We start from the raw sequence: 25,205 nt of genomic DNA, 5'->3' as shown, positions 1-25,205 counted from the left end.
TTTCATGCTTTTCTCGTGTTTGAGTGTACTTACACACTCTTTTCCATGTATATTCGTTTGTGAATTATTTCTATACTTCTAAATTCTACTTAAGCAATAACTCTTACCGGATGTTGATCAAGCTTGAACCGAACACTTATTGGCAACCTTAAGCTCTGATTACCAACTTGTAAGACCCAGCTTATTTTACCAAATTTAATAACCTAAAAACCTTGCATTTAACGCCAAAATGACGACTTTACAAAAACTTTCATAGTTTAACCCAAAATTAACACAACCTTCATGTATTGTTGTTACAAACCACATACAAGACAGTAACTACCATTAATTTACATAGTTTCTAACACAAAGTTTGGATGCGGAAGCGTTCTTAAAATGTGTGTGTTCGGTTCTATTCACTTGCTTGATCTTCATCCTTTTTCTTGGTACCTGAGAACTAACATTTAAAACAAGCATTAGTACTAACACTCTTGGTAATTACGTATTCGAATCAGGTCCGAACACGGATTCGAGAAAATGATCAAAACAACTTTTGTCAAACAGGGCTCCACCGTAATTTACGGTGTCACCGTAAATTACGGTGGCTTCTGGTCATTTGGGATCTACCGTAACACAGTAGAGACTCACCGTAAATAATTTCAGGCCACCGTAAATTACGGTACTACCGTAATTTACGGTAGACTCTGCACATCTCTTCCTTGTTTAAAATGCAGTTTTCTTGCTGATTCGCTATGAGTCGAAACAACACAAATTCGCATAAATTACTGCGCGGCTGGGCTAGTACTTTATACTTGTTTTGGTTTATAACATTACTCAACTATTCTTGAGCGGGCATGCTTACGAAATCAACTTACACCCTAGATTACAAGACATAATATTTGGTTGTTTATACTATTTTCATGCATCGGATATGCACCTTAGCTCCTATATTAAAAACAAGATTTCTTAATTTGGGTATGGTGTTCGTTACACGGCATACTTATCATGTAATTCACGCATTGTGTAATAAGGTCATGCTTCATGCTTATTACCATAACTTGTTTGACCCGTTTGGGTGTTAAACTTACACACCATTTCGGATATGTAAGATTTCATGCATTTTCACTTGTTTTGACCCATTTACTTGTTTAAGGCACTAATCATATTCGTGACGTATTGGTAAATCTTGGTCGTCGTGTTTCAAAATTGACTACATAAAACTAACAATAAGGTATAATGTAACGAAACGATAAATTTCGTACCTTTAGAGCGCGCCTTTTCCTCGTGATTTCCCCTCGGCTTGTCCGCTAGAGGAACCGGACTCTTTGCCTAGAAAATTCAGTTTTCACAACATGTTTAGATCTCTTTTCATGACCATAATCACATCATTATGGACCATTATCAAATCTGCGTTTTTATCCAAATTTTAACATTTAAGTCCTCACTTAGGCATTTCTACAAACACCTAGCGGGTCAGATTTTTCCACCTTCATAAACAAGTTCGTGACTTTAAGATTTGCCATCAAATTTCACTATAATAGCAATTTTGCACACAATTAGTATCAATATCACTGGAATTACTTCTTATAATGAAATTTATACTAGGATTACACCCAAAATCCTAATATTCATCATCAACATACAAAACCCATAACTTAACATTTATGGATTCATGGAATTTTTCCTGAATTAGGGCATGATTTCACCTATAGTTGTCTAAGTTTTAACCCTAGACACTATTTCATCTTTAATCTAACTAATTACTATCATGCATCAAATAAATTTCAGATTTTGCTAGATTCATGAGAATTTCAAGTAGTGAATTCTCACAAAATTTTACATACCTCTAGACCCTCTCGCGATGAGGAACACGATTCTAAGCTCGGATTTTGTTTTGGTTAGGATTTGAGCCTTCAATTTGCAAGAAATGGTGATGTTAGGGTTTTGGATATGGGGGTCGCCCCTTTTCTCTGCTTCTGTCGACCAGACCACCAATTTTTGGTGTGTTTGGTTTTGATTTTGTTACTATTAGTAATAAGAGTTTCATTTTTGACAAGTTTAGTCCCTTGACTACCATTTTCTCTAGTTTCAAGTATTTTAACCATAATATGAGTTATTTCTAGACTAGAACTTAACTAGGTTAAGTTCTTAATTGGTAATTTCTTGTTTATTAATTCCTTGAACTTTATAATATACGGGTTTACGTTTTTGGGGTGTTACAGTGTCTCACCGGTGGGCCCGGTGGGGGATTACCGTGACGATGTTGGCAACAATATAGTCAAACCACACAATTATATAATGCACAACGGAAGCATAAGATAAATATATAAATTTCAACCTCTGATCGTAATATCAAAATGTATTACAGGGGTTGAATATATCCACAGTGGATCGTAAATAAAGATAAAGTATTGTTCCATCAGATACTGCAATCAAGCTTGCGAGACTTATCCCGACGCTAGGGAGCTAATACCAGCCAATTACGTTTAGGTACCTGCACTTAATCTTTTTGGGGAAAATACGTCAGTTTACACTGGTAAATACATTCAACTGACACATTTGAAAATGTTTATTAAAAATTGATTTGAATGCACAAGGCACAAACTCTTTCATAACTTGGGAAAATTCATAATGATCTTGTAAACGTTTTACATGTTCTTTTATGCGTTCAGTAGCCCGGGTCGTGCCGGGTTAAAGATTTATAGACACACCACGTTTGCGTAAAACCGTAGTATAAAAACCAACGGCTACGTCTTTTAATTTTAATGTCGACACTTTATACCGGGTGTACGCCTACACCGGGATGTCGATGGTCGTGGCCATTTCGTAAAATGATGCCAAGGATATCCGGGACAACGGTCATTAAACCCCCCAAAGGCTTATAAGCAACAAAACTGTTTAAATGAGCTGATCATATTTAATCAATTAACCACCTAAGCGATGGAATTATATAATGCTCAATCAAGCGGTATTAGTATACCGTAACCCAAGCCCATATAGGGGAAATAAGTTAAAGTATTTACCTTTGCAAGTATAAATCCTTAATTTAGATCAAGTCACCGATAGCTTTTACTGGGGCTCCTAATCTGGAACGAAGGTTTTAATTAACCTCTTAGAATCCTAACGGTCCTTGTATTAGCCGTAGCTTAAACCGGTTGATTCCGATATATAGATATGGTTAATTCGCACGAAAAGGCGAAAACCGAGAATGGAGTATGATTTGGACCCAACAAGTTCAGTGACTTGTTTTATATGGTTTTATAGTTCATACTCTGGATTTTGGGGTTCAAATAATATAATTTGACCCATATCGGCTATTGCACGAAAACTAGTTCCATGAGCCGTACCGTGTGCGCAAAATAGGCGAAACGGTTAACTATGAGAGTCGTACGCTTATTTCCTAAGTCAATATGCCTTAAAAGTATTTTGGTATCAGTAGGATACCTTCCGTAATGCCCGTAACGAGTTTAGGTTTATATTATGCCCCGTAGGGGCTTTTCGGTCATTTTAAAGACTTTAAAAAGGGCTTTTCGAGTTCTACAGGAAATCTGAGTTTCCCGAACAGTTTATAAAGTTTAAAATACTTTATTTATTATTTAAAATCAGTGGCAACTGGAATCGGGTCAAAAGACCTTGTAGAACTCCCGTTTTGGCCAAAAAGGGCATATTCGGTATTTACCGAACCGTAGCCATAACCGCAGGTTATGAGTAAGGTAAAAATTATTAAAAATCTCTAAAATTCCCAAAATATTATTTTACCACAGTGGGTAAAAGTTTTGGTGACGAAAACTTGGGTTAGATGGGCGTTATGCTAATTGCGCCGTTAATTACAAAACTTTCTTAAAAGTGCGCCTTTTAGCATAACTCTCATTCTAGACCTCGGATTGACGTGAAACTTTAAGGACATGCTTATAATTTAATAAGCAAGGTTTTGGTCCGTTCACGTGTCCGAAATACTCGTTTTAATTTTAAAAGGCCGTTACGGTCAACTTTTAGGCGAATGACGGAATTGCGCAAAAGGCTCGGATAACTCATGAACCGACCACAGAGGTTTATACCAACATGTGACCTGGTCCTAAGAGAGTCCTAAGGTATATTTATACCTCACTAAAACGGGTCAGAACTGAAGTCAAAGCAAAAGTCAAACTTATGCGACTTTCGGCTCCGAACCGGTTCAATATAGTAAATGATCGATTCAAACGAGCGCAAACAAGTTTATATACTTATTATCATATTTTATGATTGTCAAAACAGGTTCCATAACATATACATTACAGATTATGCATAAATCGCTAAAATAGCTTTCTGTTGACTTTTTAACCGCACGTTTGACTCGACATTTGACATAGTTAGAGTGGTGATCAGGGGGAACCATTTTAGAGGTTTATTACCCACGTAAATACCAACTCATAACCACTTTTGATTCGTCATAAGACTGAACCATTACTGATTTATTGTAAAGTCAAACCGTAGTTACGACGGTTTGGTTCTTAGCCATTTACTAAGGAAATGTGAAACCACAAAGGGTTAGATCACTTACAGAAGTTAACTCTTGATTAGAGAACAGAGGAGAATGCTAGGGAGCTCTTGGAATGATCAGATGGAAGTGTTTGAGTTGTGTGAATGTTGTAACTACAACATGGCTATTTATAGTGCATTTTAGGCTCCAAGATCATTCCACATTGCCCTACAACTGGTCATGGATGATGGGCAGGTGTCCCTAAGGGTTATGGGTCGTGTAGGGGGCGCCCATGCTCCATTAATTGGTGTTTGATCGTTCAAAAGCTCCAAAAGGCAAGAAACTACAAAGTTTCTGCATCTGGGCACTTTACGCGGCCCGCATGGGAGTTCCCATGCATTTTAATGCGGGTCGCCTAAAGATCAAATATCAGTCGCGTATTTGAGGTGGCTCGCGGCCCGCCTCAACTTAACTATAACCTTCACGCGGGTCGCGAGAGGTTAAGATTTCAGAATTTTAAAATCTTTTGTTATGATTACAGAATCTGGCCATTAATAACGAAATCTTTCGTAATGATTTACCTGACCTTTCGGGTTTGAAGGGGTAACTTTGCGGTTTGGCCCTCGGTTATTTACCGATAGGGGCCTCGTGTTATTTACCCGCATTATTAAGTCCCCGGTTTATTTATTAATTATATTGGAAAGCCTTAACTTTCACTGTTGACGCTTTTAACCCTTCTTCTACGAATTCGATCGTAACTTTCTCGTTTCATATCGAAACTTCGCGAAATTTATATATATTATTTTAGTGAGGGTATAATACCGTTACAAAGTCTTTGGAACGTTAAAGGGTCACTCAGAGGTATTATTAAACATGTCGACACAGTTAACCCCTGTAGTTTGTAATCTCTCACTTTCTTCCGCGTTTTGTTTTTGTACGATCTATAATTTACTCGTTTGAAGGTTTAAGCATTATTTAGGGATACTATACAGTATATTTACCCTTGGTGACATTTATAACCCTCGAATTTATATACTTTCAAGGTTTGTCAAAATTAGTCCTTTATTTATTATAGATGCCACGTGTAAACAAATGACACGTGTTAACCCATCATTGGACACAAAAATTCGAGGTGTTACAGTTTACCCGAATCGCTTTTCAAGACTTGGTCCATCCTTTTCTCGCTTGGATCGAGTCATCGCAAATCTGTGTATACTATGTCGACACGTAGGACACTGCTTCACGGGACGGAAGCCATATGGTTAAAGCATGGTGGATACGCCGCTGATACTTCCTATATATAAGTGTTTTAACCATATTGTCGAACTTTCGTGGAAAAGTGCCATGCGGGGCCGACCTTAAATTTAAAATTTTGGTATTATTAAAAGGCTTTGTTTACAACAAATTTTAAACTGATCTTTTCTTACGAAACTTTTCTAACATTTGATCAAAATTTTTGTACAAAACGAGATTATCTTATAACGTTGTAGTGACAATCGACTCAAGTTACTGCCGCGTGATGAGAAAATTTCGTAAAACGAGTTTTAATCACTTTAAAATCTTTTAGTAACCTAACCAAAACCATTCTCATAGTGCTAGTGTGAACATCAATATAATTAACGCCGCACCGTGAGAAGATTTTCATAAACAAGTTTTTCCTAATTAAGCAACTTTTCAAAAATTTAAAACGCGTTGGAATCGCATTCTTGTGTGTGTGTTCGCCTCTGATCATACGGATCGCTTTAACTTGTCGCTCCCTTTTAGTCTTCACAATGCTCCCGCGCGTTAATTCTCTGTCGATCGCTCGCTATCTTGTCGCTTTTATCGCTTACTCGCTCGCATCGACTCTCGCGACCCTTCTTGTGGATTAATTTTGAGACGAAATTTCCTAAAGCAGGGGAGACTGTAACAACCCGCACGTTCGTGCGTTGTTACTACTCGTTATACTCATTACGCCTAGCACCGGAGATTCGAATCATAATGTACCTATATCGCATACATCGCTATATCGCAATATTTTCGCATATTTTATCGCTATCACATCACATTGTACTGGCTCACAACCACGAAGATGTCGAGTGAGGACCAATTCTACCCTCCTTGATAGCCGTGATGTGTCGCAGTGCAACTCATTACTCAAAACGCACATCGCATCACACACATTAACGTTCACGATGACATTGAGAGAGGACCTATTCTATCCTCCTCGATGACCGTGAAACGTCGCAAAGTAACGCATTTTCGAAACGAAACCCGGTTATTGTATCGCAACTTCGAAATATGGATATGTATATACGACCCAACGTGGCTAATTATAATAATATATGAAAAGGTGGATGAGAATGTGTAACCAAACTATCGCAACGCTTAACGATCGAAACGGAACGCCAAAACTCAGCTCACCGGAGGCATTTGATCGAATGGCACTTCGATCGAAAGGCCATCCGATCGGACAGCCATCCGATCCGACAGCCATACGATCTAACCCACTGCACCACTTGCTCTCATCTCTTGCATATAAATACCCCCACTCTCACATCATTCTCCCTGATGTGGAGCTCTCACTCGACCAGCACGCTTTGGGGCTAATTTCTCTCAATTTCTCGCGATTCTTGTAAGTTTTCAACCTAAATCTTATACTTCTATGACCTGCGCACACTTCTTCATCTTTTTCACCTTTGAATCTTAACATTTAACCATGAAATCAATGGATTTGGGGTGTTCTAGGGTGATGTCATCATGAAGTTCTTATGAACTTCAAGTGTTGGCCTCATTCCCCCAAGAACAACTCAAATCCGAAGGATTTCCACAAGAATAAACAACATTTTCACAACAGATCTACACATAATCATGAATAAAAGGATTGAAAGATGGTTTTCCAACTTTCTTTCAACTCTTTTACACTCAAGACCGATAGAATCGAAGCTTGTACCGACCTTCTACTCATTCTTAGTGTCGTGTTGGTTCAAGACCCGGTTTCTAACAAAGAGACGACCGATTTCGGGTTAACCAAGAACGACCATCACGAATCAGTAAACCAGTCAGATTTGGGTGATTCCTGTCTGATCGGGTCCCTTGGTTCGAGATGGGGTTTCTGTTGATTAACTCGTCACAACACCGTCTCGATCAAAACCCCCAAAGACCATCAAAATAGTCAAAGTGCCAAGGACAACTTGATCGTTTGGATCGAACAGCCGTCCGATCGGGCAGGCATACGAACGGGCAGGACATGTCACCCGAACGGACAGGACATGTCATCCGAACGGACAGGACATGGCATCCGATCGGACTGCCATCCGATCGGATTGCACCTTGGGTCCCACACTTGACTTTGATTTCAACATTTTGGAGTTCAAACATTGAACGGACTACCACCCGACCATGTGGTGTTTAGACTTCAACACTTACACAATTTTCAACTTATTCAATACAAACGGATTGTCACCCGATCGAACTACACTCCGATCGAGTGACAACTACTGTGAACTTGTTCTCACTAAAGTATCCACCAATCGGGTTATTGCCCGATCGAACAGCCGTCCGACCGACCGACCTAAAAGGTAGAGATACTTCCCTGTTTTCAAAATGCTACAACGAAAACTTCAAAAGGCAAAACATCATACACAAACACATCCTTCCCAGAGGAGGAAACAATCCACTCGAAAAGTCACCCGACCGGATGACCGTCCGAGCGGATTGTCACCCGATCGACCGGCCAATCCGATCGGATTACCGTCCGATCCTCTGACACTTTGCACCGATTTACGCGCCATTCGTCGCTTACGCTATCAATCTGTAATCTGGCTAATCTCAGACGCGCTCCCTTCAATCCAACCAAGTTGTGTTTGCTTGCTGAGCACCAACTGTGAGTATACTCGAACCCCTTTTTATCGCATTTTGGGTGTAACATACGTTCCTATTAAATCGAATTTAACAAACGAATTATTCAATCAAACTATTTACCACTTGCGAATGACTGTTATGCATATTTATATGTGATGCTAGTTACATATGTGCTAGGACTTTTACTCGCGAGGTCCCGCCTTAACTAGTATAGTTCTATAGCACCCGACGGGGTCTAGTTAGGATGAATAGCAATCGCAATCGCAGCTCGAGTGACTTAGCTGGTAGTATCTGTCTTGTATGCATGTATGTTGAGGTATCTCGTTTATGTATTTGGTAATTCGCAGTACTTTTAACTATTTACGCTACTCTATCAAAACTTGTATACTCGCCAATACTTTTGTATTGACGTTGTTTTAACGTATGTTGCAGGTTTAGTCACAGTCTACATCAAAATCAAGCTAGGAAGTCTAAAAACTCACCTAAAATCTATGTTGTCGGATTTGTATTGTTCGAGAGGACAAGAAATCTGTAATACCTTATGTGATCGTATTGTTTATTTGTATGGGATAATGAACGCATTAAATACTGTCTCAATATAGTTGTTATGGATTCTGTTGAGCAATCTGATTCGCTTAGTGCCGCGCCCCGATGATTCCGCCATCGGTTGGGGTGTGACAATTCTGGTGTAGGTTTTTTAAAGACAAAATTGCAGAAATCAACCTATATGTTATACCTAAAGTGCAATTCATACCTTTCACCATGAAATCAGCAAAGTTCAACCTTTATGTTAATGTTTTGATACAAGGTACAACCTTTACCACTATCCACGTTTATTTTCTTGGTTAAGTTGTCTCACAGCATGCGAGGATATTCTAGTCATTTTAAAAGCTTTTTTGTTTTATTTTATTTTTTGTTTTCTACAACAACAACCAACATCATTTTCAACGTGGGACATTAACCACCTACCACCCCACTACAACCTGCAACAACAACCACCTATCATTTTCAATAACCATCCACTACCGCTGAATCGTTATTACCTCCATTAATCTACATCGAACATCACCGCAAAACTGGACACTCAAGTACTCAACCCCCACTAAGTCACCACCCGTTGCACCCACCTTTTGCCACCGGTAATGTTGACGATGGTGATGATGATGATGATGGTGTTATGGTTTGTGCAACCTATGAGTTGGATCTTTTTGTTTTGGTCTTCTAAGTTTAGTGGTAAAGGTTGTACATTGTATCAAAATATTAACATAAAGGTTGAATTTTGCCGATTTGATAGTCAAATGTATGGATTGCAGTTTAGGTATAACATAAAAGTCGATTTCTACAATTTTGTCTTTTTTAAAACATAAGTGCATTCAAAATCGGGTAATTCTTGGAATCTTAGACTACACGGTATGGGGAATGTCCCCCACCCGTCCCGGATCGACGCCGTTCCAAACACCATCCCCCGACTTCGTCGTCTCCGTCCCTTTGGAGACGTTGGGGACGCTCCACAAAAGGACAAAAACATGTCCATTTCCCATACAATTTGACCGTTTAAAAAAAATAATTAATTTCCATATTTAAAAAGTAACAACCAAATTTCAAAAATACTCCAAAATCCAACCAAAATTTATATAAATTCAACACTTTGACACCACTTTTCACCCACTACAACCCCATCTCTCTCTCAATTTTTTTAAACCTTCTTCCCTTTTTATAAAACATTCTTCTACAATGGATCCATTCAACCCGAACAACCTTCTTCCCTTTTTAAAGAAAATGCAAGAAAACATTATGAAGAATCATAATAGTAGATGATTTTTTTAAGTTTATGTTTATTTTTTTTAAGTTTATGTAATTTTTTTTTAATATTAATGAAATTATTTTTCTATTTTATTTGTTAAATGTTAAAAAAAGTAGATGACTTTTTTTTTTAAAAAAAAAGGGTAAACTAGTGGGGTAGGATCATCCTCCTATTTTCATTGATTTGGTGTGTTGAACCATCCCCAAAGGAACAATGACATGACGCCTAGGTGTCGGATCATCATCCTTTGGAGGATGGTCACCATACCATCTAGCCTTAGGCTACAACAAGTGACGTTACGTTTGTGGGACCGTGATAATCCCAACTGCTTATAAGAGAACAACATCGTCGCCGGTATGAAATCGTGTTCGCTTTTATATTTTCCACAAACCAAATTGCTAATGACCAAACTCCTAGCGTGGAGAAAAAAACCGACCACACTTAACCTAGTTGTACAATATTTGATGGTATCTTTCGGAAATTCGGATTTGATAAAGATATTCTATAAAAACTGATGCAATTTCTTTCCCCAATTTCTTCTAACAATGTCGTCCTTTTTGAAATTCGCGCGTCATGTTTCCCAAAACCCTTCCCGTAAACCCTAAAACCCCCCTAAATTTCAAAATCTGTATCCTCTGCTCTGCATAAAGATGGTACCATTACAAACCCTTTACGCCCGGACCCACTTTCGCAACTTACAAATTCACAAACTTTATCGATCTTTTCACTCCACAAAGCATCTTTACAAAGAACCCATCACAGTCTCAACAGTTTATGATCCTGTAACCGGTTGTATGGTGACAAAATCGAATGAGGAACCGGATAAACAACGGGGTGAAAGACTATTGAATTCTGATTATGCTGATGCTTTTAAAGATGATAGGTCTTATGGGAGTGTTATGAAGGGGTTTGGGGGTGGGAAAAAGAAGAGTAAGAGTAAGAGTGTTTGGGTTTGTTCTGAATGTGGGTATTCGGATGGGCAGTGGTGGGGGTATTGTAGGGAGTGTAAGAGTGTTAATACTATGAAGGAGTTGGTGGATGTTGTTGATAGTGGTGGTGGTAAGACTAATGGCTTTCAGATGTCTGAGAAGTTAGTGCAGTCTTGGTTGCCCAAACGGGCTGGAGAGGCTGTTCCATTACGCTTGACGGATGTTAACCGTGGGGTTAACCATTCGGATTGGCGGTTTCCTTTGTAAGCTACTTATCACTCTATGGTTGTTTACTCTTAGCTGCATTTTGTGCTATATGGATTAAATATACTTAGGGCTGCAAACGAACCGAACGAACACGAACAAGACCTTGTTCGTGTTCGTTTGTTAAGAAATATATGTGTTCGAGAACCGTTCTTATCGAACGCGATTTTATGTTCGTGTTTGTTTGTAAAGGAAATGAACTTGTTCGTGTTTGTTTGTTAATTTTAGGCAACGAACATTGACGAACACAAACAATCATTCATGAACAAAATATATAATACAACGACACTTATTAGATATTTAATTTGTCGTAATTTTGAAGTATTTAAATAATATAAAAACTAAAAACACTAATGAAGTATCGAACACAAACGAATACGTTACCGAACGTTCACGAACATAAACAAACGAACACGATCTCTGTTCATGTTTGTTCATTCAACTAAACGAACGAAATTTATTGTTCGTGTTCGTTTGTTTAATAAACGAACGAATACAAACAAACTTCCCGCCGAACGGTTCACGAACTGTTAGCCGAACGTTCGGTTCGTTTGCAGCCCTAATCATATGTCTTGCTTGATGTACAGATCTGGACTATTTGGAGATGAAGTTTCTAGGGTTCTTGGTGGTGGTCTAGTACCAGGTACATGTTCCATATTAAATTTCAGTTTTCAAAATAATCCGGTTTACACGCGTGTTGTTTTGCAGGTTCTTTGGTTTTGGTTGGTGGTGATCCAGGTGTTGGGAAGAGTACACTAATGTTACAGGTTTTTTTTTTTTTTTTTTTTTTATCATGATCTCTACTTCATGTGTTTTTTTAATCCACAAATAATATAACTCTGGTTACTTTGCTATTTTAAATATGGAAGATTGCAGCAATTATAGCAGAAGGAAAAGAAATCGGTAAACCAGCGCCAGTACTTTATGTTTCAGGTGAAGAGGTAACAATCCACTTTCACCATTGATGCTGCTGCTTTCATTATTCAAAAACACACTTAAAATTATAACATTTAAAAAAAAACAAATTAAATACAGAGTGTAGAGCAAATTGGAAACAGAGCAGATCGTATGGAAATCAGCACAGATGAATTGTTCCTATATTCAAGTACCGACATAGAGGTGATTGTTTCATAATGAAGTTAGCTGGTGTGGTGGGTTCCTGAACATGTTTTATGATTTCAGGATATTTTGGTAAAGGCTCAAGCTCTCTCTCCACGTGCTCTAATAATCGATTCTATTCAGACGGTGCATCTAGCAGGAGTTACTGGTAGTGCTGGTGGTATCTACCAGGTTAGTCTTTTGTGTTTATGAACACTCTTGAAACATCCGTTTTGTTAAAAATATGATATGAACTTTTATAGGTTAAAGAATGCACTGCTGCCTTGCTTCGTTTTGCTAAGAAGACAGACGTACCTGTGTTCTTGGTGAGTATAAAAAATGAGCTATCCGGACTCTCGTTTATTGACTTTGTTTTACTATAAAACCTTTTTGTATTTGTGTCAGATTGGGCACGTAACAAAGTCAGGAGACATAGCTGGACCTCGTGTCTTGGAGCATATTGTTGACGCTGTTTTATATATGGAGGTTGGTACCCTTTTGCTTTATTCTATAGTGTAGTAAAGTATTTAGCCTTTCGTTGTCATGATTATCCAGGGAGAGCAGTATTCATCGCATCGTCTTCTTCGTGCATTCAAGAACCGTTTTGGCTCCACGGATGAGGTATTTAGTTTTTATTCTTGGTATCACATCACATCAACTTTTGCATAGTTGAAAAACAGTTATGTTTCAGCTTGGAGTGTTTGAAATGTCGCCATGTGGACTAAAAGCTGTCAAGAATCCCAGTGAGATTTTTTTGAGTGAGGAACGCTCAGATTCAGAATTCTTGGCAGGTCTTGCAACTGCTGTAATTATGGATGGATCCCGCACATTCGTCATAGAAATTCAGGTGCTTTTTAATTCAGTTTCTTGAGTTCCGTTATCAGTCAAATATCTTGAAAAATACAGATAAAAAAGTGATTTGCAGGCGCTATGTGCAACAGGGTCCTCGCTTTCTAGGCAAGTGAATGGTGTTCAAGCAGGCAGAGCTGATATGATTATTGCTGTGAGTAAACATCAAATATTTTCTTTTTCAAGTTAAAATATTCTAATCGCTCACGGCTGTTGCTAATTCTGTAGGTTCTTATGAAGCAAGCCGGTCTCAAGCTTCAGTCAAATGTAACTGTTTCAGCACTTAACCATTCAGATGTTGCCAAACAGCCCCTTACTGTTTCTTTCCGGGTTTTTTTTCATCCTTTTCTAAGCTAAATATTCTAAGCTAATATTGGTTACAGGCGATCTTCTTGAATGTTGTTAGTGGGGCTAGTCTAACTGAAACTGCTGGTGATCTGGCAGTTGCAGCAGCAATATGTAGTAGGCATGTTTGTATTTTTCACAAGTATAATTAATTTGCAAAATCTAGTATCTAAAATCCATTTTTTGTGTTTAGTTTTCTGGAGTTTCCTATCCCTAGCAACATGGCGTTCATTGGAGAAGTTGGGCTTGGTGGTGAGCTTCGTATGGTGAGTGTTTTTGTTGGATGAAATAAACAAACGCATTTACTGATGACGGTAGTCGTTGCAGGTACCAAAAATGGAGAAGAGGGTGGGTACATTGGCAAAACTGGGGTATAAAAAGTGTGTTGTGCCGGAACCTGCTGCGAAATTGTTGAGGGGATTAGATTTTGGAGAATTTGAGCTTTTGGGGTGTCAAACTCTAAAAGATGTTATTAACAGCGTCTTTATAACAAGTTGAGAGCTTCTTTTTGGATCATATCCGTTTGAATACTCTGTTAACAAACTTGTAATATCTTTAACAAGACAATGTGGTTGATCTTTTAAAATCCAACTATTTTGTTCCAATATGGTTTTTAAAAAAAGTATGTTTTTGTGTTTGGTAGGAGTGATCGATCATAAACCATTGAACTTAGTGTCGGAAATGCCTCATACCAGTAAACAAAAGCGAAACAAGATACAGTTATTCTGTATCATAAACAATAGCTTTCCTCAAAGCTATTCTCAAACTGTCCACACGGTTCGGTTGTCCACTTCCCATTCCTAACATACAGTTATTCTGCCACAAGATACCCTTTTATCATCATTTGATTGCAAAAAAATATAGGGTGTCTTTTGTCTTTTTACAATATTAGAGCGTGATTTTTGGATATAAACGAAACAAGATACATAATTGGGTAAACTTGAGAAAGAAAATACTGAGACAGTTGTAAAGAAACTAACCAACCTTTGCGATTACAATGGCATTGCTTTTAACATGTTTGACACAAAACCATGCAAACTTTGCATCATTAAGCTGGCTTTCTTGTGGTAGTGGGGAAGATGAAGATGAAGTGGATGGGTTGGTTAAATACCAAGTATTTTTCTTTTAACTTTTTAGTATAAATTTAACAGTAAGGGTATTTTTTGTCATTTCACAGCCTCTTAACTGAGAAAACTAACTGATGTTAGGCACAGGGACTATCCGAAAAAGAAAATTGAAAAGTTGGAGACTATAGCTGTAATTTTAGAAAGTGTTGCCATACCTTGGAAGAAAGGTGATGTTATGCTTATCAATAATTTGATGGTCCTTCATGGCCGACGGCCGCTACTATAGCCGCCTCATCGGATCTTCTTCCTGAACCACTATTGATCATGTTACCCCGCTGTGTGTTTGCTTCATTTTTATTGTAATATAATATAATTAGATACATATAGATATGAACTTATGTTATAAGATGTTTCATAGGTGGAGAGTCTACTACTGTACTTGTCGGTACATTACAAAGTACTAATGCTATAAAGTATAAACCAGAAACCAAATGCATGATAGCCTGCTTCATGTTTCATCTATATATTACAAGGAAACCACGTTACAAATAAATGTGTAGGTATAAAATGACACTATAACGAACCGTCTATGCAACTATTTACACACATTGTAAAGGCAAAAACTAACTTCTCATCAATTCAAGAATGGATAAAACTATCATCGGCCTTGAACCAGGCCACTAAACACTTGGCTGTTTCCTGCTAGCGTAGCTTCCCACTCAACAGATGATAAAAGAATATGAGAAAGTGAAATAACAATTTGCTTCATGTCTGGTCTCAAGATCGGGTCGTCCTCGACACATTGTTTTGCCAGCGTGGCCATCTGCAGATGCAAATAATAATTAATAAATGGGTGTGTGTATTCAAAACTCATTTGGACTAGAGATGGAATCATCTGGTACCTTGAAAACGCAGTCATGAGGGAACAAATCCAACAGACTAGGATCAATATGGTCTTTTAAGCTTGACATACTCATAGAGTCAGGTGAGTGCTTAAGTGCTGCCAACATCTGCAGTTAATTTTAGAGTTGAAGAACCTTGACAATTTAACAAATACACAATCTTTCAATTGACTTACAATCGATGCCAATGAGCGTCTCTCAGAGTTTTTCTTCACAACAGCATCAGTTCGTGTAATAGCCTCTTTTCCTGATATTAACTCGAAAAGAACAACACCAAATGCATATACATCACTTTTTGTTGTAGCTAAACCATCCCTGAGGTATCTGTGATGACATGGCAGATTGTATGATGTCAGTTATATAAATCGCGTAAACATGTGATTCTGACAACCAACCACCAGAATGATCACAGATGGCAATCAACGTTTGGTAACTTTTTATACTTCCATAAAAGGTTACTTATTAATATCACCAATTAGTAAAGAATTAATGAAGTAAAATAGAAATTAAGCAGGCAAAGACAAACATATCACATGTAAAATTGGTAATTAGGTAACAAATTGATATTTTTGGAAAAAAAAAAAAAGTTGCTATTTTTGGCAATTTTGGTGGTTGTTTGCTTGTATTAAACATATAAACTTACTCTGGAGCTAAATAACCAAAAGTTCCAACCACTCTTGTAGTTGAAGCTTCTCCATCATTAGGTATTCCAACAAGTTTTGCCAACCCAAAATCCGAAATCTGTTTGATGAAAAGTTGTTCAAATGACAGATGATAAAATTCTTTCTTGTGCAGCAAGTAAGATACCTTGGCTTTGAAGGCACCGTCAAGTAAAATGTTGCTTGTTTTAATATCTCTATGAACATAATGAGGCTTAGTGTGCTCATGTATGTATTCCAGTCCCCTTGCCGTGTCTAATGCAATTTGAACCCTCATTATCCAAGATAATGTAGGATGACCTACATGATATAATGCATTTTTATACATTCCTTTCACATCTTAACGTCTTTCAAGATAATGTCGAAATTTCAAGATTACCCTTGTTTTGAGGATCATGTAAATGACTTCCAAGTGAACCCTTTTGAGCATACTCATAAATGAGGAAAAGCTCATCATCACTAGCGGCATAACCAATAAGTTCTACCTTGACAATAAGAAAACCAAACAGAGTCAATACATAAAAGAAAAATAAATTTAAAAAAAAATGGTAGCGAGCTATGCCATGTGGATAGCAATATAAACATCAAGATTCGAAATTCTTACCAAATTTGTATGATGAACCTTGCACAAAAGTTTCATTTCTGCTATGAACTCTTTAGTTTTCGTAGCAGTCATCTTTTTGACAGCAACTTCCTGAAAATATATCAGTAAGATCGAGAGGGAGAAAATTGCTTCAGTTATATGGAAAAGGTCGAGAACTTGAGGTAGCATTTTTATGTAGTTCACCTACAAATGGGTCGATTTAGGCAATGTAACGGGTGGAAAGTCGCCATTCGAATGCATACAACCTCCTTAATCACTTTAATTAGAAAAAAGCCAGATTCTTGCTGTCAAAATCCGTGTTCCAAATCATAATATTGTGCACGTTTACGGGTAACATTGAACATAAAGTGTCTGATTAAAATGTTGTGACCCATTACCCAACCCGGCCATTTTGCCACCACTAGAAAAAGAGGGGAAATTAATAGCAAACCTGCTCGCGAAGTAAACCATAATACACAGAACCATATGTCCCAAGACCTAAGAGATTGGACTCGGAGAAACCATCCGTACATGAGAAAATTTCTTCATAAAAATACACAACAGGTTTCTCAATGTCAAACACATCCGTCCCAATAACTGAAATAATTCCAAATCACATCAAAAATTATACATAAAAGCATAAATAACCATAACCACAAGTCCAAACCTTTTGGAATGTTGGTATGCCGGTCACTAGACTCCTCAATGGTCTGCTCCCAATCATTAGATTTGCAGCAGAGCCTCCCCGAACCACACCAGAAGCTTGAAGTCCTTAATATATGAAACTTATGAGAAACTTGTTCATTTTCCGGATCCTTCAAATGACTCCTATTGTCATCCCGAGATGATCGTAGACATACAAAAAGTGCCACAACTGCTATAATCAAAGCTAAACCAACACCTAAACCCCCTATAATCCACCAATGCTTTGAATCACTCTTATGATCCCTTCCCTCTACAACAACAAAACACTCGTTACCGAAAAGACCATAACTCCATAAGCAAGAATTAAACAGAATAACAGATAGTTTACCTACAACAATTGCATCAGAATATGGTGATGGAGCAGGTGCAAGTGTGGAGTTATTCTCTATAGGATATGGCTCACCGGGAACTACAGGATTAAAACAAAATTATATTGAAATTAACTATAATATGCTCGAAACCATAAACCATGAAGTCAAATTCATCTATAATGAAAGCAACAAAAAGGCATGGTAGGTTTAACTTAATTAGTAAATTAACAAAATCGCCGGTTAATCTCTAATTAAAGCCCCTATTTTAAAGTCAACAATGGTTATTGGTGTAATTAACTGCAAAAGCAACAAAGTGAAAACTAACCAGAATTCAAAGGTATGTAATAAAGAGCACCAACAGTAATATTATCAGGATCAACAATTCCATTAACTTTCTCAATACTAGCCATACTAACACCAAACCTACTAGCTAACAGCTCAACACTATCACCATCCTTCACCACATAACTCATCAGATAATTCCACAATCCACTCGAACAACCACACAACAACCGCAACGACACCACCGCACCGGCAACCGCCGGCCGTGAGAAATTCGACACGTACGCCAGTCCTCCGTACGCATCCACCACCAGATCGTACACAGATCCACCACTTTTCCTAACAGTGTATGTAGTATTCGTTAGGTAGTAATGACCTAGCGGTGAGTTTGAATTTGTACACGAACAGTTTTTCCGAACGAAGATGCCGTTACCGTCAACTGTAACGTCGTTAGGTAAGACGTCGAACATGCTCATGATGACGTCTAGGGTTTGGTTTGGGGAAGGAGTGAAGGCTAAGAAGGATGTGCATAAACGAGATGCTTCTGTGCAGTTTAATGGCGTTAGGGTGGCCGTTGACGGCGTTTGTAAGTGAAGAAACAGAAGCACAAAGAAATTCAATGTTCGAATTGAAGAATTCATTGATATGAATTTAGGGTTTGATGACAGGGAGAATTACTTTTGTGTTAGTTTTGTTTTGGTTGTTTTAGAGGAGGAGGTGAAGACTATAAACTTGTGATATGGACTCCTCAGTAGAAAGTGGAAATATGACCGTACATGTTGCATGTAGTTTAGTTTTTGTCTTTGGAACTTCATGAATTAAAATATAAATTTATAACACCATGTGTAGTGGTTCTCGAGGATCTTCGGCGGTGTAAAATGGGGCCAAAGGGAGGGGCGCTAAGGCATTAACGGGTGATGAGAACGGGGGAAGCATCGTTTTGTTAATTCTTTAGGTAATTGCGTACCGTCACATCATTTACATTTTTTTGTTGAACCCTTGCACATTTTTAAAGGTGTAGTTAATCAGTGGCGGACATAAGGCTTACCGGGGGGCAACCTCCGCTACATCTTGGCGCGGAAAAATTTGGAAAAATTAGTGTAAATTTTGGAAAAATTTGACGTTTTTTCGATTTCGTTACGGCTTATTTATAAAACGTTACGGCTTAGTTTCGTTTCTAGATCCGCCACTGGTTAATTAAAGTTTTACTTGCTTTTGTGGTAATTTACTCAAATAAGGGGTGGCTAAACATACCCCTCGTGTGCTAAACGTACTTGACGTGAGAAAGAGATATTATTATTATTTTTTTTAATGAGAGAGGGCTCAGTAAGTGTATGAGAGGGGTGAATACATTTAGCAGATACTCATTTATGGTTATTGATCATGTGTAGCGAAGTAAATTTTCAATAGTTAATTATACGCCATTACATGTCTATACAAGTGGTAAACATTTTTGTTTTTTAGTTGCAACTATTTTTGGTTATATACAACTAACATAACCGTATATTTGTTTATTTTAAAGAATTGGTGAAAATGCTACAAATGATGGTTTTTTGCACACGGAGAGTAAACCGATGATTATTTTATCATACGATTTTTTTCAACTATAGAACTGTAATCATATAACATAATTCGGGTATTTTTATAATGTTGTGAATATAAATAAAGAGGTAAAATATACGAAATAAATGGATAATGATTATACACATGGAGGGTAATGGCCCACCAAGAGGGAACATGAATGTAAAAATGCATGTGTATCGATTAAAATAATACAAATGAAGGTGGCAACAATGTTTGCCCGTATTCTTCTAATAATTATATGTTGGATACTCTATAAATGCCCAACTTTCAACCTAATACACCATTATTCTACAAGTTTTTAATTTTCTTTCTATATCTACTGATATTTTAATTTTAAATGGTTACAAATTCCAAACAAGAAGATGCAATCACTTTGGCCGTATTTTCACAAAACTACAAAAGCTATGAATGTGATATTATTCGATTATGACGTACTATTTATTGGCTGTAAAGTCTAAATCGCACCAAATCACTAAAATCTCATCTAACAAGGGGAGAACATGGATGGTTCACTTATAGGTTATAATCGAATCTATAAACGATATTTCAGTTTTTAGGTTTTCATAATCAATCAGTTTTGATTTTAAACAATTTGATTATTGAAAAAGATGTTCATGCTTATGTTGGATATTTATTTCCGATTCGATAAGTCAACGCTGCCGACCGGGTCTTGACCCGTAAGCAGGGCCGTCTCCGAAAATGCTAAAAACAATTTGGGCCCTAGGCGAGACAAAAAACCGGGCCCTATTATACTATATTATTCAAAGTTTCAATTAAATATAATACTATCTTTTTTACCTGCCACATATTGTAGCAACGCCATACGTGACGAGTAAATTATAGACCACAGTCAACACGACTCGTTTCCGAACTAAATTTAAGTTGAAACGTAGAGTAATCCAAATTCATACCATTAAATGAAAATGTATTACATTTGATCCGACTTGTTTACAAATACAATTGTCGAAATGTAGACCTACTTAAAACGTACATAAAATAAACACGTGCGGTGGCGTCATATGTGGCATGATAAAATATAGACTACAATCGACCCGAATCGTTTCCGAACTAAATTTACGTTAAAATGTATGGGAACTTAAATTTATAATGTCGAATAAAAACGTATTATATTTGACCCAATTTATTTCCAAACATAATTTATGTCAAAACGTACTCAAACGTACATAAAAATAAAATACACTTTCTTCAAATAAAATACTAATGAATTATCAATAACAGTTTTAATTAAAAGGAAAATACATTTTAAATAATCTCTGAAGTTCAATTTCCAATTGGAAAAAAAGAAAATAAAAATGCATATACTGTGAACTTCAATTTTCAGTTGAAAATAAGAAAATATTCAATTTTCAGTTGAAAATAAGAAAATAAAAAGTGGAACAGAGAAAAGATTCGATCTCGGGACCTATGTTTCAAAATGGAGGTTACTTACCACTAGAACAAGCTGATCTTTTAACCCTGTTTTGTATCATACGGTATATATAACTTATATATAAAATATATAAAATTTGAAAATTTTTCGGGCCCTTTTACGATTTTGGCCCTGAGTTGACGCCCACCCGGCACTTGCTCAGGGCCGGCCCTGCCCGTAAGAGTTACACCATGGGCAACGAACTAAAATCCACTTAACTAATTTAACTGGTAATTACGAACGATACGCGGGTATTAACTGAGAGACGGGTACATGGACCGGGTGAGACAAGAACACTCCTCTCGGCACTTGTCATGCATGCACCTGTGTTGCGCCACTTGTCGCGCATGCAAAGAAGCCCGGCCACTTGTCGCGCATGCAGAAAAGCCTGCCCACTTGTCGCACATGTATTTTGCATGTCCGCCACTTAGCAAACATTCATGGACTTCCATGTACTATTTAATTGAGTTTCTTGGGTCTTTGTTGTTGTTGTTGCAAGAACTAAAAAGGGCTCTCAAAAGGAACATCCATAATCGCCCGCCGCTGCCGCCGCTCGCCGCCGGCCACCGCCACCGGTTCCGTCGCTGCCGCCACTCGCCGCCGGTCCCGCCACCGCCGTCGCTTGCCGCCAGCCACCGCCGCCGCTACACGAGTTCATACTCGTGTTTCGTTGGTTCGTATCACTAGCACTTGTTCGTTGAAACTCAGTGTCTTAACCGGTTATTTACTAACCGAAGGTATATCTAAACCCCCTATGGTTGGTGTTTTTATTTCGTGTTTGCATGTCGGTGATCTTGTTCCATTGCGGATACTCTTGGTATAAAAGGTGTTCATACTATATATATATATATATATATATATAGTGGAGAGTTCAAATGAGAAGAATTTTTTTTAAGAAGAAAAAAGAAGAAGTTTCAACCAATAAGAATGCTTCATTTTACTTTATTTAATATTTGCATTTAATTTTAATATAAGGGTATATTGGTAAACTTGCAAAAATCATTAATTTGTATTCTTCCCCTTTAATAACAAACTAAATTAAATTTGTAACTCCTTTTCAAAATATATATTTTTTCCAAATTAAAAAAAAAACAAGTTAATTTAAAGTGTAGAATAAATTACTAGTTGTGTAGGATAAATTACGAGTTGTGTAGGATATATTTTCGAGGTGTGAAGGATAAATTTCGACTGTGTAGGATAAAATTCTATAATATGTAGGATATATGTAGGGAAATTTTGGTATGTGTAGGTTTTGTAGATTATATGTAGCATAGTTAATGATTAGTTGACTAATTAATTAAAGAGTTAATAATTAATGATATGAGTTATAAATGAAATAGTATTTTACTAAGCCCTTTCTTCTTTTTCTTCTCACATTAATGATATGAGTTATAAATGAAATAGTATTTTACTGAACCTTCCCATATATATATATATATATATATATATATATATATATATATATATATATATATATATATATATATATATATATATATATATATATATATTAGTTATTAAAGGGGAAGAATACAAATTAATGCTTTATGAATGTTTACCAATATACCCTTATATTAAAATTAAATGCAATTATTAAATAAAGTAAAATGAAGCATTCTTATTGGTTGAAACTTATTCTTTTTTCTTCTTGCAAAATAATTCTTCTCATTTGAACTCTCCACTATATATATATAGGGGACCGCTAAAATGAGAATCACCTCGAGTTGTAAAAACCGTGAGAACTACACAGTACGGAGCGAGGTGGACCAATTTTTTTTTTCATAAACGTAGATGCGTGTATAATAAAGACATTTGTAAAAAAAATCAAAAAAAATGTCGTGTGTGTAGTTTTGAGCACCACAAGTTTGTGTTTACGGGTACCGGTACCCGTAAACACAAACTTGTGGTGCTCAAAACTACACACACGACATTTTTTTTTTGATTTTTTTTTACAAATGTGTTTATAATACACGCATCTACGTTTATGAAAAAAAAATTTTGGTCCAACTCGCCCCGGATCAAGTAGTTCTCACGGTTCTTACAACTGGAGGTGGTTCTTATTTTAGCGCAATTATATATAGGGGATCACTAAAATGAAAACCACCTCCAGTTGTAAGAACCGCGGGAACCACTTTCTGGCCATTAGATCTTAAAAATGGATGGATGAGATTAAAAGTAGCTAAAAGTAATATTAAATTATTTTTGTCTTATTATGTCTTTAATATTTGGAAAATTGGTATTTAATAAACCAACCTTTAACCAGTTGGTAAATAATAATCCAACCTTCAAAATTGGTAAATAATAATCTCACCTATCAACATGTTGGTACTCAATGAACTTCCGTTAATTTTTTTTAACTGAAGTTAGTTTTTATGTTTTATTTATTACACAAACAGTCCCAGTAGTTGTAATTTACTAGTTTTAACTATTTTATGAAAAAAAAAAACCATTCAAAAGTCCTCCTTTTCCTCGATTTGAGGTTTATAAAATAGTTAAAACTAGTAAATTACAACTACAGGGACTGTTTGTGTAATAAATAAAACTTAAAAACTAACTTCAGTTAAAAAAATTAACGGAAGTTCATTGAGTACCAACACGTTGATATGTAGGATTATTATATACAAATTCTGTAGATTGGATTATTATTTACCAACTGGTTAAAGGTTGGTTTATTAAATACCAATTTTCCTTAATATTTTAATCTAAAAGGGTATTTAAGTAATTTTGTTTTTTTTTGTCTTATTAAGTTTATTGTTTGTTATTACAATTTTGTCCTATTACAGTAATTATTTTTTTCTAAAATCAGATTTCTTTATTAAACAAAATATTTTGAAATCAGATTTTTTTATAAAAAAAATTTACGTGCGTTTTTTTACCACCCGTTTTTTACGACCCGTTTTACGCTCCGTTTTTTCACGCCGTTTTTGCAACCGTAGTTTTTAAGTGCCGTTTTTTAGGCCCGGTTTTAGGCGCCGTTTTTTGCCGCGCCGTTTTTTACATCACGTTTTTTGCAAGTCGTTTTTGTGCCCCATTTTTTACGTCCCTTTTTTTACGCGCCGTTTTACCGTCCCGTTTTTACGCGCCGTTTTTTACGCCTCGTTTTTTCACGCCGTTTTTGCGGCCGGGTTTTTACATAGAAAGTTTTTTACGTTTTACTTTAAAAAGTTTACGTTTTGCGTTAAAAAGTTTGCATTTTGCGTTAAAAAGTTTACGTTTTACATTTTACGTTAAAAATTTACGTTTTACGTTTTACGTTTTACATTTTATCTTTTACGTTTTTACGTTGTACGTTAAACTTTTTACGTTTTACGTTTTACGATAAACTTTTTACGTTTTTACATTTTACGTTAAAACGAACGCACCCAGAAATCGCAAAATCTCGGTAGGTGTCTCAGATAGATTGTTATCATCATCGACTGGGTAGAAAAAATTAAAAAACCAACAACATCAAAACAAAGTGTATCTCGAAAAAAAACGGGGTTTGGCTCAGATTTTCCGTAAATCAAAAGGCTGCAAAGTGGGGTTGCAGGTTTAAAAAAACCTACCCTCCATCATCGTTGCCGCGCCATCGTCATCAAAAATCTAGGTTTTTTTTTCATCATCGCCACCTAAATCCAATCGATCAAAACCCGCATAGTTCACTCATCAAAAATAACCAGAACATCCAAAAATCAGCCGTAAACATCAAAATAACCAGCATCATCAAAAAACATCCGTAAACATCAAAATAACCAGCATCATCAAAAAAACACCAGAACATCAAAAAATCTGCCGTAAACATCAAAAAACCAGCCGTAAACAGGGACACAAGATCAGCCGTAAACATCAAAAAGTCAGCCGTAAACAGGGACACAAGATCAGCCGTAAACATCAAAAAATAGCCGTAAACATAAAAAAATCACCAGAACATCAAAGAATCGCTAAATTTTTATTTGCTCAAACTCAAACCTGCATCCGGCTTCACCGGCTCAGCCACCGCCTTCCCTGGCTCAACCACCATCTCCACCGCCGGCCCTCTCCACCCACCCACCATACCCAACGCCACCACCACTAACCCCAACGCCACCACCACCAAACCCCAGTCTCAAAGGGGGGCGGCAGAGAGGAAAGGGA

The 25,205-nt window shown here is 36.9% G+C and overlaps 2 protein-coding genes and 1 long non-coding RNA gene across 5 annotated transcripts; 1 reads left to right on the top strand and 2 right to left on the bottom strand.

Annotated features, from left to right (window-relative positions):
- Window positions 1-218: 218 nt before the first annotated feature.
- LOC110938766 lies at window positions 219-1,958 on the bottom strand. Of its 2 annotated transcripts, none has more exons than XR_004893298.1 (3): window positions 1,824-1,958; window positions 1,242-1,308; window positions 219-429 (listed from the first exon to the last, which is right to left on the bottom strand). It is a non-coding gene; the product is annotated as an uncharacterized LOC110938766 (long non-coding RNA). The 2 variants fall into 2 exon arrangements; XR_002591667.2 differs by having other exon boundaries at window positions 395-436.
- Window positions 1,959-10,469: 8,511 nt separating this feature from the next.
- LOC110940411 (DNA repair protein RadA) lies at window positions 10,470-14,175 on the top strand. 2 transcript variants are annotated; one of them, XM_022181953.2, is made up of 15 exons: window positions 10,470-11,277; window positions 11,866-11,921; window positions 11,987-12,045; window positions 12,148-12,219; window positions 12,314-12,397; window positions 12,461-12,568; window positions 12,640-12,702; window positions 12,782-12,862; window positions 12,932-12,997; window positions 13,068-13,223; window positions 13,302-13,379; window positions 13,454-13,492; window positions 13,609-13,687; window positions 13,764-13,836; window positions 13,898-14,175. In XM_022181953.2, exons 1-15 carry the CDS (start codon window positions 10,736-10,738, stop codon window positions 13,983-13,985), a joined length of 1,644 nt encoding a protein of 547 aa, XP_022037645.1. In that variant the 5' UTR covers window positions 10,470-10,735; the 3' UTR covers window positions 13,986-14,175. The 2 variants fall into 2 exon arrangements, with proteins under 2 accessions (XP_022037645.1, XP_022037644.1); XM_022181952.2 differs by having other exon boundaries at window positions 10,471-11,277; window positions 13,609-13,691.
- Window positions 14,176-15,083: 908 nt separating this feature from the next.
- On the bottom strand, window positions 15,084-18,821 carry LOC110940412 (lysM domain receptor-like kinase 3). The gene is made up of 11 exons (XM_022181956.2): window positions 18,123-18,821; window positions 17,815-17,895; window positions 17,449-17,736; window positions 17,233-17,378; window positions 16,803-16,892; window positions 16,578-16,683; window positions 16,347-16,498; window positions 16,183-16,280; window positions 15,716-15,863; window positions 15,540-15,647; window positions 15,084-15,460 (listed from the first exon to the last, which is right to left on the bottom strand). The coding sequence occupies exons 1-11, from the start codon at window positions 18,718-18,720 to the stop codon at window positions 15,296-15,298; spliced, it is 1,980 nt and encodes a 659-aa protein (XP_022037648.1). The 5' UTR covers window positions 18,721-18,821; the 3' UTR covers window positions 15,084-15,295.
- Window positions 18,822-25,205: the final 6,384 nt, after the last annotated feature.

Source organism: Helianthus annuus, chromosome 5 (genome assembly GCF_002127325.2).
Source record: "Helianthus annuus cultivar XRQ/B chromosome 5, HanXRQr2.0-SUNRISE, whole genome shotgun sequence".
NCBI classification, from domain to species: domain Eukaryota; kingdom Viridiplantae; phylum Streptophyta; class Magnoliopsida; order Asterales; family Asteraceae; genus Helianthus; species Helianthus annuus.
This window is presented reverse-complemented; position numbering and strand designations above follow the sequence as displayed.

Excerpts from the sequence above, each read along its gene's own strand:
- LOC110940411 (XM_022181952.2), top strand. The coding sequence starts at position 10,736 with ATGGTACCATTACAAACCCTTTACGCCCGGACCCACTTTCGCAACTTA. Across the intron at positions 12,220-12,313 it reads TTTATGTTTCAGGTGAAGAG|AGTGTAGAGCAAATTGGAAA; the intron begins GTAACAATCCAC and ends AATTAAATACAG. Across the intron at positions 12,569-12,639 it reads GTGCTGGTGGTATCTACCAG|GTTAAAGAATGCACTGCTGC; the intron begins GTTAGTCTTTTG and ends GAACTTTTATAG.
- LOC110940412 (XM_022181956.2), bottom strand. The coding sequence starts at position 18,720 with ATGAATTCTTCAATTCGAACATTGAATTTCTTTGTGCTTCTGTTTCTT. Across the intron at positions 16,499-16,577 it reads ACATGATCCTCAAAACAAGG|GTCATCCTACATTATCTTGG; the intron begins GTAATCTTGAAA and ends TATATCATGTAG. Across the intron at positions 15,648-15,715 it reads GACGCTCATTGGCATCGATT|ATGTTGGCAGCACTTAAGCA; the intron begins GTAAGTCAATTG and ends AATTAACTGCAG.